At 40.5% G+C, this 13,343-nt stretch overlaps 1 protein-coding gene across 20 annotated transcripts in view; it reads left to right on the forward strand.

Moving 5' to 3' along the window:
• Positions 1-13,343, forward strand: part of mecom (MDS1 and EVI1 complex locus) — a 712,647-nt gene that overhangs the window by 662,840 nt on the left and 36,464 nt on the right. For all 20 annotated transcript variants that reach the window (XM_033031997.1, XM_033031998.1, XM_033031999.1 and 17 more), the window contains 2 exons: positions 3,061-3,227; positions 6,885-6,962. In XM_033031997.1, the coding sequence (XP_032887888.1) occupies positions 3,061-3,227; positions 6,885-6,962 (245 nt within the window). The remainder of the gene's footprint in view (positions 1-3,060; positions 3,228-6,884; positions 6,963-13,343) is intronic.

The raw sequence follows: 13,343 nt of genomic DNA on the forward strand, positions 1-13,343 counted from the left end.
AATCTCCTGCTCTCCCTTCTCTTCCCTACCCTCCACTAAATAAAAATGGAAATGTTTGCCATTTTACTTTGGGAGCAGACTACATTACCATAATCACAAGCAGTCTTTCAGTATTTCACACAGTAGACCGAGTTATAAATCACTCCATCTGGTAACTAAACCTATATCAGGGCCTCTCAAAACCACTTGTATTTATTTCTGTCACCTATAGATTAGGGCCTGTGAATAGCAGAGTCTGTGATAATTTCTCAGTCCATTGTTGATCATATCTATGCTTTCACAAAAAAAGTTTATAAATATTTGCTTTTGTCCAATAATGGCGACGTCTGCATACTTGATTTGTGCTGGGAATAGAGAGTTTAATACTGAATTGCATCAGTGCAAGGTTAACAGCCTCTGTGGGATTAGAAGGGAGTGGCATTATTTCCTTATTCAGACATCTGGCTGGAGATAAGATCAGTGATTGTGAGAAAGTAAATCACAAATTATTTAGCTGCTAAGTAGTGCTGCCATGTACTGATATGTCTTACATCTGTATTGGGCTATAACTGCTATGAGTTTGTTCCCTTTGAATGAATATGTTTTTTAAAGTTTTTTTTTGTTGTACTACTTTTTATCAAATCAATGCTTTTAAAAAAAGTAATATTTCTCCCTAATGTTAATGTATATTTTAATGGCATTTATTAAGGAATCAAAGTTTGATCACATCATATTGATTAATATAAGCAATCACTTTATATTACAAATATGATGGATCTTAGCTTTTTCTTCACCTGCATTAATCCAGATGAATGACGAAATGTTTTAGTTTTCAAATTCAATCTGGTCGGTAAATTAATCCCATGGTTTTCCTGCAATGATTGTGGAAGTACATCAGTAGGGTCAGTCTTGTGTTTTACAGGTACTGGGAATAGGTTATTCCCTTTTCAAGAACTCCTCGATCTGTTCTATCCTCTGCTAACGCCTAAAACATTCTTTCTACTCATGATCAGTTGATTGAATAGCAGTGTTGTTGCTTTGTATTCATTTTACATACAACACAAAAATAACGTATTTCCAGCCTCGCCATTCTGAATGGGCAGACTAACCCTTCCCCTTACAATACCTGAACGTTAAAGAATCCTCACTTTATTTTGCGATTAATATTTGTTATTCATGCCTTTGAAACTATTATCACAATGTTTTCAAACAATTGCATATTAATATCCAGTGAGAATGGATATATACAGATGGTAAATATTAAATACAATTTTGCCCCTAAGTACTTTATCTTTTGGAAGTGTAACAGTCTTATTCTATTTACACCTTACTGCAGTCAACACATTATTTGTTCTATGACTTTGATTGGTTTTGACTGTAACAGCAATTGGATGATTTTTAATTTATGGAATGAACCATGAAGGAAATATTGCACCAAATTTGAAGCATTTTTAAGATAGTGACGACCGCAGCATATTGGGTAAATTGAGAGACTTCACAGACATTTCACGCAAGGATCATTGAATTTATCTCACTTTCTTACATGATGTAATAGCTGCTGCCTAAATATCTGCCTCCCATCAACCTTCTCCTGAACCCGAGCAATTGTATTAACATTAAATCCCCCTCTGAGTCGATGGATATTACCCTGTTAAAATGGGTAGGCATAATAACGACATATCTTATTTAAGAAAAAAAACTGTTCTTGTTCTTGGAATGATTTATTTCAAAACCATTTTCTCGAAACTGCTTCTGCGTATGAATTATTAATAAAATAACTTCCTGTGTATTCATTATCCTTTCCCTTAACTAGTAAGTGACCTTTCCACCACTTTCCAATAAGAAGGTGTCACAACTAAAAGATTTACCTATTCATTAATCTCTAATTAGTTACCTTAATTTTAATACAACAATACCCATGTTAAATTAGGTTTTGTACAGAAACTAGAATGCAATATTTAATATAAAATTATACAGCTCAAAAATATAAATGCAACCTTATATGTATCTTTATAGATTGAGAAAACACTGGCTAGTAGTGGGAAGAATTCCCTTGTAACACGCAGCAGCATCATTATTACCTATGTCTGCCCTTTGATCTGCGATGTCAGTATCCTTCATATTGACAAATGTGCTGTCCAGTTGCATTGTGCAAGGAATGTTTTAGCAGCTATGAATGATTATGAATCAAGCTTGAGACCAGGCAGACCCCAGTGCCTTCCAGTGCTTTCACATTTGCCGTGTGACAAGTAAATGCATCTAGACTTTCCTTAGAGATTTTCAAATGTTTGATGAAAGACATTTCGCAAATTGGCAGAGGTGCCTTGTACAATGCAATTTGTAACTAGTGCCGAGACTTATAGTGTGAAAGAAGAGAGTGGGCGGCTGGGTCAGTCGGCAAGTTATGGACTAAAGGTGTTTACTGTGAATGTAAACAATTAATTGGTGGAAGAATAACTACACCAGCGACCTCCTGACAGAAAAAGGAGTCAAATTCTAAAGAAACATCACCAATAAATTCCCACTGAATAAGACTGCTTCCCCACTTCAGTTTAGTTTAGAGATACATTGCGGAAACAGGCCCTTCGGCCCATCGAGTCCGCGCCGACCAGCGATCCCCGCACATAACACTATCCTACACACACCTTAGGAACAATGTACAATTTTACCGAAAGCTAATTAACCTACAAACCTGTACGTCTTTGGAAAGTGGGAGGAAACCGGAGCACCCGGAGAAAACTCACGTAGGTCACAGAAGAACGTACAAACTCCATCCAGATGTCACTGGTAGTCCGGACCGAACCTGGGTCTCTGGCACTCTAAGGCAGAAATTCTACCACTGTGCTGCCCTTTTGCAGGACTGCAAAAATGGACAAAGCTGTTGCGATTTACATAATAAACTTATTTACTTTTTTATGTTTAAATATTTCAAAAAGGTGTCAATGATTTGTGTTGTAGCCCATAACTTAATTAGTTAAGATGTTGGAATGAATACATGTGTTTTCCAATAAGGTGCAACTCTTGAAGGAAAAATGTAATTTATTTTCTCTTTCCCCTCCACTTCTTTCCCCTGCATGTCAGATGTCAGCGATTGAGAACATGGCAGAGAAGCTGGAAGGTTTCAGTTCATTGAAGCCAGAAGCCAACGACCTCCTCCGTTCCGTCCCCTCAATGTTTGATTTTAGGGCTCCCCCGTCAGTCATTCCAGAGAGCCTGCTGCGAAAGGGCAAGGAGCGGTATACCTGCAGGTAATTATATTTCCCCGCTCCGAGAGAATTATGCCAGCAGCAACACTTCCAATTCCAATGCATTTTCTTCTGCTAATATCCATTATGTAATAAAGAAAATGGCATCCATATTTTGTCACTCTTAGGGAAAATACAATTCAATTGAGAATCAGAATGGCTTTCAGCTAATCGGAGTCAGACCTCAGTCTGTCCTCACCAAAATTAGGTACGAATTATAGGACCTCCATAATGAACTGGAGATTGAGATTTATCTGCTACATTGATTGATACTATGAAGGGCAGTTAGAGACTTAGATGTAGAAAATCCGCCTGACTTCTTGGGGAGAGTGCTACTACTCTCAGATCAAGCTGGGACCCCTGTAGCTTCATTTGTTGTCTTCCTGTTTACAAGATACATCATGTTCCATCGTGACTTGCTGAGTTTTGGGGAAAAAGTCGAACTGATAGAAGTCTTTAGAGATACGGAGTCTTTAGAGATATGGAGCGGAAACAGGCCCTTCAGCCCACTGTGTCCACGTGGAACAGTAATCACCCCATACACTAACCTGATATACTTAACAGTCCGTTCCTGCTCCACAACAATTCACTGATTACTTGATTTGAGACAAAATAGAATAGATTCATTGTGCATCAATCTTTTACATTGTACATCTCTGCCCAACACTGGCTCTCTCTGCTCAATCTCCACATGACTGGGTGGAGCTTGAGCAGAGAGCCAGTGTTGGGCAGAGATGTAGGGGGTCAAGGAGATTGGAAAGATGGAGAAGGACAAAGTCTTAGAAACATCTAGATAATTGGAGAATGGCTTTGAATTAAGAGCACCAGGGGGATAGGGAAGTCAGCAAAGACAAATGAATCAATACAGGCAGAAGCAATCTGAATGAGTCAGGTTGTGGAGTCTTTAGAGATACGGAGTGGAAACAGGCCCTTCAGCCCACTGAGTCCACGTGGACCTGTAATTACCCCGTACATTAACACTATCCTACACACTAGGGACAATTTGCAATCTTTATCAAAGCCAATTAGCCTTCAAATCTGCTCATCTTTGGAGTGTGGGAGCAACCTGGAGCACCCGGGGAAAACCCACATGATCGCGGGGAGAATGTACAAAACTCCATACACACAGCACCTATAGTCAGGATCAAAGCCAGGTCTCTGGCGCTGTAAGGCAGCAACTCTACGGCTGTGCCACTGTGCCATCCCAAGGCCGACAATGAAAGTTAGTGTGAGTATTTCAGAGACAGTTGTTTTGGAGAAGAAAAATGGCAGCGATATTTTTGGACTGGATAAGGACCTCATAGTGCACCTGAGAGGCAAGCAGGGCTTGAAACTGTGCTACCATGTAGACTTAAACACGTATCCATGCAGAGAGATGGAAATAGGGGTGGGTTCCAATTTAATGGTGGAAGTATTTCTCCCTCTCAGTGGTGATCTACAAATAATTGTAGCTTGTTCATATTGATGTTGGATGGGCAGCTTGACAGTGTAACGATAATCATAATTATAAAACCAGAAGATCAGCATTCACCACATGTTTTGCTGAGCCCTGTTTCAAGTTGGCCTCAATCCAAATCATCAATGTCCTGTATTTTTGTAAAATCTTCAGTCTTGAGGAGGTTTCTAGTCAGACTAGTACTGTAAACCTCTGGAGGTAAATGTATATTAATAAGATGCTTGCGTCATTGGATTCTATTGACCACTGGAATCACTGGAGTCTATTCATTTCAGCATTCTGTATCAATAGAGATACTTCAATGTGGTACCAACAGACAGTACACATTGAATAAACTCCAGCCTGGCCAATACTGTGCTTAATGTCTTCTATCTAACTGGTACATTTCTCAGTGGTTAGAAGGGACCATTGGGGATACTTCAATCTGGTTAATGCTGCACCTATGGAGACTATCCAATCTTTGTAAAGTACTCAATGGAGTAAATACACCATTTAATGCAAATCTGATCAATAAACCCCTCAATGGAGATATTCCAACTGTCCAACAGTAATTGGAGGTAGACCAACCTAACTGTTCTTGCACTCCATGGAGATACTTTATTATGGCCAGTATTGTACACAATGGAGTCCTAATTTGACTAATACATACTTAATGGAGATGGTGCAGCCTGGATTGGAGTCATTTCAATATGGCCAAGACTGTACTCAAAGGATATATTCCAAACCAGAAAATACAATTCTTGATGGGAGTTCTCCAATCTCACTAACTCAACACTCAGAGAAGGTACTTCAATCTGATAGGTAGCATACCCAGGTCTTGGTAGTACTAGACAACTGGAGATACTCCATTCTCTGAGTATTACTCTTCATTCTGGGTTGTACTAAATCATTGGAGATCATGCTTTCTAGGTAGTTTTGTACGCAGTGGAGATAATTCAGAATGATGAATTCTGTAGACCATGAAAACCCAGTAATCAATGGAGGCTCTCCAATCTAGCCAGTAATCTCGAACTGGAGAGACTTCAATCTGGCCGGTGTTGTGCTCAGTGGCGGTACACTAGTCAGTCTAATACTGCAGCTAGTAAACGTTGGGAAACTATTTGGTCTGGCTTATTTGTTCATGGCTAATTTTATCATCTGAGTATTGTGTACTTGGATGGAATTCAAAAGCAATTTGGGTTTTTGTTGTGTCTATAGTTGATTATATCAATTCAGAACACAAATACTCTCCATATGTGGTTTCGGAGGAGGGCACAGAGGCTTAGGAGCACTGGCTGCTGTGTCATAGTGAAGAAACCTGCTGTCTTCTACGTAGCAAGTTACCAACCTCCACTTTATCAATGAGTGGAGGTGCTGAACAGAGGCTAATGACTCACCAAAGGGAGGAAAAGAATCAGGAGCACCCAAACCATTATTAAATGCATACAACATCAGTCAGAGATTTAGTTGTTTAGTTTAGTTTAGAGATACAGCACATTAGTTTAGAGGCCCATCGAGTCCGCACCGACTAGCAATGTCTGTACGCTGCACTATCCTACACTCTAGGGATAATTTACAATCTTTATTAAAGCCAATTAACCGACAAACCTGTACGTCCTTCGTGCGTGCCGGGAAGAAACTGGAGATCCCGGGGGAAACCCACATGGTCACGGGGAGAACATACAAACTCCTTGCAGACAGCACCTGTAGTCAGAATTGAACCCAGGTTTCTGGTGCTGTAAGGCAGTAACTCCACCGCTACACCACCGTTCCGCCCCTGATCTGGAGACGCTCAGTCTTATCCAAGGATGATGAAAATGGAGGAGAGCCAAGAATGCTAAAGAGCTCAAAACAAAGCAACCTACCAAATAAAGACACAGTCCTGCAGAAAAGTTAACAATTGTAGGTGTCCGTTGTATATCCCTGATATGCAGGGAGTTTTGGCATTGCTAAAAAAATAAATTTGTTCCTGATTTCAGAAGATGACAGCCAAACTACATAGTTGCCAGGAAAAGCTCTTTTCTGTTTCCTGTGTAATGTTCAGATTGCTTTAATTAGAAAAAGAGGTTTCCTTTCAAGATGAAATTAACCATTCGAATCATTATTTATAAATAATGTCATTAAAAAAATATTTTCCTATTCCCTGAGCACCAAGCAAAGTAATGCGGTATGAATTCCTATTCCTTGTAGCAATCCGTCTGATCTTGTTTCTCTTCCCTTAACAGATACTGTGGCAAGATTTTCCCAAGATCTGCAAACCTGACCCGACATCTTCGGACACACACTGGAGAGCAACCTTACAGGTTAGAAGAAATGTATTACATTTACCTGAAAGATCCCAGGACGTAAATTACACCTATGGTGAATCTGCTACTCTTGTAAAATGTTTCCCAATCAGTTGAAAATAAATTGCCCCCTTTAAAAATACATTCAAATGCGTCTGATTTTTACACCATATCTCACATCATGTTCATAAGTTATAGGAGCAGAATTAGGCCATTCGGCCCGTCAAGTCTATCCACCATTCAATCATGGCTGATCTATCTTTCACTTTCACTCTCAATCCCATTCTCCTGCCTTCTCCCCATTATCCCTGACATCCGTACTAATCAAGAATGTATCAATCTCCACCTTAAAAATATCCATTGACGGCCTCCACAGCCTCTGTGACGATGAAATCCACAGATTCACCACCCTCTGACTGAAGAAATTCCTCCTCATCTTCTTTCTAAAGGTACAACCTTTTATTCTGAGGCTATATCCTCTGGTCCTAGACTCTTCCACTAGTGGAAACATCCTCTCCACATCCATTCAGAAGTGCACTCAGAAATAGGACAACGGTTTGCCTAAATAAAAGGCGTAAAAAAAAATTCTATAGCTTGTTACATTTAAAAAAAAAGTAGAGCCTCTGAATTTGGCTGCATCATAAATAAATGTTTTAAAGGGTAATAAGAAATCCCATGTTAAAACATAATTCATATTTTTGTTTGCCAAATTATAAAACCTCAATGTGTCAAAGGTTGCCTTGAACCTACACCTGAACAGGATCTGTCAATAGGCTACAACCTATCTACTTCTTATTGGGTCCCACTGGGGTTGTGGAACGGTTTCTTCAGTGTTATCGAGTGGTCATGAGCATTACATTTTGTACTTTTTGACTGGATGGCTCTCACCTCTGTGAAACTCTACACATTGATCAAGAGCAGTTCGATCCAAATCCAAAGTCTCAATAAAGGTTGTTGAAGCACATCTGTGGACCCTCAGCAATCAACCAGTCACCGCCATGATTGGAACACTTAAGGGGCTGTCCCACTGCGGCGACCTAATCCGCGAGTTCTGGCGAGTTTGCACTCGACTCATACTCGCAGCATGGTCGACACGAGGTCGTAGGAGGTCTTTGTAACACCTTCATGCTCGAGGGTAGTCCCCGTGTACCTGAGGCCTCAGCTAGGTCGCGGCGTATTTTTCAACATGTTGAAAAATGCCCGCGAGTAAAAAAAGGTCACCATGGAAAAATCGATACTTTTTTTACTCGTAGGTTTAGTCGTAGTAGGTCGGCATGTTAGTCGTAGGTAATCGAGGGTAGTCGAAGGTAGTCGTAGATAGTCTTCATCATCGTCGAAGGGAGGTCGAAGGGGGATCGAAGGAAGTCATCTTCACTCTCCACTGTTCGGTGTCCAATTTTCCCGAAGTTAGTCGTAGCTAGACTTCAACATAGTGGAAGGAGGTCTTCAACATGACATTTTTTTAAACTCTTCTAAACTCGCCAATTAGGTCGCCCAAGTGGGACAGCCCCTTTAGCGTTGAGAAATGAACATCAAACTTTTCCACATGATGCCAGTGGCTCAACTTATTAATAAGTGACAGAGAGCGGTTGTGTTCTTTCTATGTATGCAATAAGTTGATTATTAAATGGGTACTCCTGTTAATTAATCCATCTGTGTGCAGGATGCTATCCTGAGAGTAAATTAGATTTAGTTTAGTTTAGTTCAGTTTAGAGATACAGGCGGAAAGAGGCCCTTCGGTCCACCATGACCAGCGATCCCCACACTAACATTATCCTACACACACTAGGGATAATTTACAATTATACCTCGCCAATTATCCTGTACATCTGTGTAGTGTGGGAGGAAGCCAGAATTCCGGAAGAAAACCCACGCAACTCACGGGAAGAATGTACAAACACCGTACAGACAGCACCCATAGTCAGGAGCGAACCCGGGTCTCTGGCGCTGTTAAGGCAGCAACTCTACCGCTGTGCCACCGTGCCGCCTTATTTAGTTTACTATTTTGTCTTTGGTAATTTTTCCTGCTTTCCATAGAATTACCTAGATTATATTAAAAGAAGCTATGATATTTGTGTCACAAAACAAGGACATTCGGCCCATCAGGTTTATGTTGAATCAAAATAAGGCATTTAACCTAAACTCACTTCCTAGCTATGAGACCAAAGCCCGGTAGGTTATAGCACACCTATTGGCGTTATCTCTGTTACGTGCAGTGTTTTGAATCCAAAGAACAGTCTCTGCAATGTGGACATGTGACTGATATCTGATGCTCCAAGATGAGACCTTTTTGAATCCTCCCCATCTTCTACCCCAGAACTGCTATTTAACAGCCTGGAAGAGATACAAATCCAGAGAAAAAGTCTGGGAAGGCAAGGGAAAAATATGTACCTAGATATCGCTCTCTGATCCCTTCAGCTGAGCGAAACCAGACCAGTAGACCACATGGGCCAGGTGTTATCTGTTAATCCATTTATCTTCCCAGCAGAATTGTAATACTGTACAGTTTCACAGAGCAGACTAACCAGGAACACAAGTGCAAATGCAACAAACAAATTGAGGTATGTTTTCCACAGGACCCCCGGCATGAAGCTGGCATTTGTACATCAGCGATCAAAATGGAAACAGGCTGGTTTGCAATTCCTCCGATTTCAGTGGAAATCTTTATTTTATAAAATCAGCTGTGGTGGCTTGTAACAGAAGATCTGCCATCTTATATCTCAGTATTTGAAATATTGAATCACCACAGTCCTTACACATCTATACGTTTTTCTGCAACAAACTTCCACACCCGCTCCCAGTCTTCGAAAGTAAAACAGGACTTAGCAGTATCCATATCCACGCATGTAATGTAATAGTGAAGATTGCTTATGAGGAGTCCAGCCAAGGATAATGACCGCAGAGATTTTTTTGTAACAGTAGAAAGACTCTAAAACAGTGTGTAATCCAAATTGTAGGCCGTGCAATCAGCACAAAGATTTTCAGTGATAAGATTGCAAAGCAATTTGGGACATTCCACATGGCATGCCCTCAAGCCTCTGCTATTCCCAAGCATGTGCGGCTGTGTGGAAGCAGACTGCAACATCCGTGGTTTATATATGACTACAAGCATGACACAGATTATAGGTTGTCTAATGCTTTAAGAGACTGAAGCAATTAGTACTATATTAAATAATTTTCACATTGAAAGACTGCCAAATGTCATTAAGTGACAGATGTATGTTTTCTGAAGTCATTGAGGGGAAGCAAGATGAAAAATAAGGGTGATGAAGACTATCAGTGATTTGCCATAAACAGCAGGCAGTATAATTATTTTATGCCCTTATAACAGTGTGGAGAAATACAATGAAGGCCCAAGGGATTTTAAATAACTACAGGGTATGAAAACCGATGCCTCTCCTACCAGCTTGATAGACTAAACTGTGCACACTGGCACAGTATTAAACGTTTGCTTTGTTTATTGCAATCTTTCTTGGAAGATAACAGAGCTTCCTTTGGGACTGGCAATTGAACAGGCTAATCGTGGAAGAAGAAAAGATGTAATCACTGGACATAATTTTGCATGAAAAATCTTGGCCTTATTTGTCATTTTTTAGAAGCTACAACACATGGGATAGAGTAAGCTAAGAACTTAATAGGAGTGTCTTGTTGCCAAAGGCATTGAACCATAGAGGGCCTACGTATGCAAACGTGTAAAAGAGAAGGAAAAAAGTAGAAGTGGGCCAAGCGTCCTGATCTGCGTTACTTCCACGCTGCAGAAAATGCAGCAAGTTACCTATCAGAAGAGGCTGCAGCCAAGTGCATCATTGCTCTCCTGGTCCCTGGAATGGTGGCTTCAGTCACAGAGAGGCACATGAGACACAGTACAATATACAGGCCTCTTGGGCCAACTGGTCTATGTGTGAGTGGATGACTCACTGAAACCTTTCTATCCTAATTTTGTTTGAGATTGACATGCCCCAAAGCATCTGTCAAGTCCTCCTGTTTACAAAACCTCTTCTGCTTGGCATTGCAGCTACACTGTGTCTGTTGCTGACCATCATCACCCACAACTCCTTCACCCAAGTGTAGAAGTCTTTAGCAACATTGACATTCAGAAGTGCTTAAAAACTATTGAAAATGATGTAACTAAACATAATGACATCAATTATTTTTCTTAAAATATTTAAATATCGGGTAATTTTCCATTCCCTTTGCCTCCTTTACTTCGGACTTCAAACTTTAGAGTTATAGCATGGAAACAGGCCCTTCGGCCCACGACTTCGCGCCGACCAGCAATCACCCTGTACACTAGCACTATCCTGCACACTATTATTATTATTATTTTTATTATTATTATTATTATTATTATTAAATTTATTTCAGAGTCAAGGTCCAGACTTTTAAGAGACGACATTACATAAAATACATTGCATATAAAAACACCATAAAAACCACATGATTTAAAATTCAGAATAAAAAGAAAGATCAGTGTCCTACAATGAGACAGCGATACCAGTGTCTCCACAACTGGGATTGGTAGCGTGTAGTGCTAAATCCTATGTTTGACAAGGCCACGATAATTAATTTTTTAGAGTCATTTATCCTGCAAATGAATTTATACATATGATTTCTTAGGATAACTTTTAAAGTACTGACTCCTGCAGCCACACACGTTTTACTGGCACTACACCATCTAGGTTTCCTTAGCAGTCTTCTCATGGCATCATTATAGACCACCTTTAGTCTCTGCAAACTTGTCTTTCCTTAGTTTGACCACAGGTGCGCAGTGTATGCTCTAAACAGAGACATCTTCACCACATCTGTACACGCACCAAACTTACGCAAGAGAATATTCGGCTGTACATACAGCATACGTCGTTGCCTATAAATATCCTCATCATCTGTCATTTGTTCTGTAATAAAATGCCCAAGATATTTTACCTTAGACACTAAGATTATTTTCAGACAATTTAAAATCAGGAAATTTTAGACATTTATCCTCTTTGTTTCTACTGATCATAACAGCACTCTTACAAGCATTATATTTAATATCATGTTCCACACCTTACACAGAACATATAGTAAGGAGCTGCTGGAGATCAGCGCTAGATGGACTAAAGACCACAAGATCATCTGCATACATAATATGGCTCACTAAAATATTACCAATCGTGCACCCAGTATTACAGGCTTTCAATTGCTTGGACAGATCATCAATATAAAGATTAAAAAGGACTGGGGACAAAATTCCCCCTTGTCTAACACCATTGCTAACCCCAAATGGGGCTGAAACCCTATTGCCCCATTTTACTTGCATAGTCTGGTGGGCATACCAGTAAGCCAGAATTCTCACAATTGACCATTATATCAAAGCCAATTAACCTACAAAACAGTATGTCTATGGAGTGTGGGAGGATCCTGGAGAAAATGCACACGATCACAGTGAGAACATACAGACAGCACCCTTAGTCAGAATCGAACCCTGGTCTCTGGCACTGTAGGGCAACAGCTCTACCACTGGGTCAGGGTGCCACCCCATCCTATTCAACATGGTTACAATCTGTATTGAAATCAATGGGATAGAGTCATAGATTAATACAGTGTGGAAACAGTCTTTTCGGCCCAACTCGCCCACACCGGCCAACAATGTCCCAGCTACCCAAGTCCCACTTGCCTGCGCTTGGTCCATATCCCTCCAAACATGTCCTATCCATGTACCTGACCAACTGTTTCTTAAACAATGAGATAGTTCCAGCCTCGATTACCTCCTCTAGCAGCTTGTATACCTCCATATACCCACCAACCTCTGTGTGAAAAAGTTACCTCTCAGATTCCTATTACATCTTTTCCCCTTTACCTTGAACCTATGCCCTCTGGTCTTCGATTCCCCTACTCTGGGTAAAAAAACTCTGCATCTGCCCAATCTATTCCTCTCATGATTTTGTATACCTCTATAAGATCTTCCCTCATCCTCCTACACTCCATGGAAGAGAAACCCAGCCTACTCAACCTCTCCCTATAGCTCACATCCTCTAGTCCTGGCAACATCCTCGTAAATCTTTTCTGAACCCTTTCAGAAGATAAGCTTGACAATATATTTCTTATAACATGGTGCCCAGAACTGAACACAATATTCTAAATGCTCTTGGACCTCACATCAGGTCAGAGTTCCACGCAGACTCTAGCAGTGGAGCAACCTAAAAGGTTTAGCCTGTGAATCGATCAATGACATTTGCATAGCTCAGCACATGGATGGAAGTCCAAGACTTATGGAATTCCCATGGCTACATTTTGACGGTTCCACTTGGAATCACTGGTAGAGCTCAGCACAGATCAGGTTACTTTGTCACCCTCCACAGTCTTGTTGCTCTTCTTGAACTCCCAGTGAAAATGGGAGGAATAATGTAGTTCAGTGTT

This window comes from Amblyraja radiata, chromosome 13, assembly GCF_010909765.2.
Source record: "Amblyraja radiata isolate CabotCenter1 chromosome 13, sAmbRad1.1.pri, whole genome shotgun sequence".
Lineage (NCBI taxonomy): Eukaryota > Metazoa > Chordata > Chondrichthyes > Rajiformes > Rajidae > Amblyraja > Amblyraja radiata.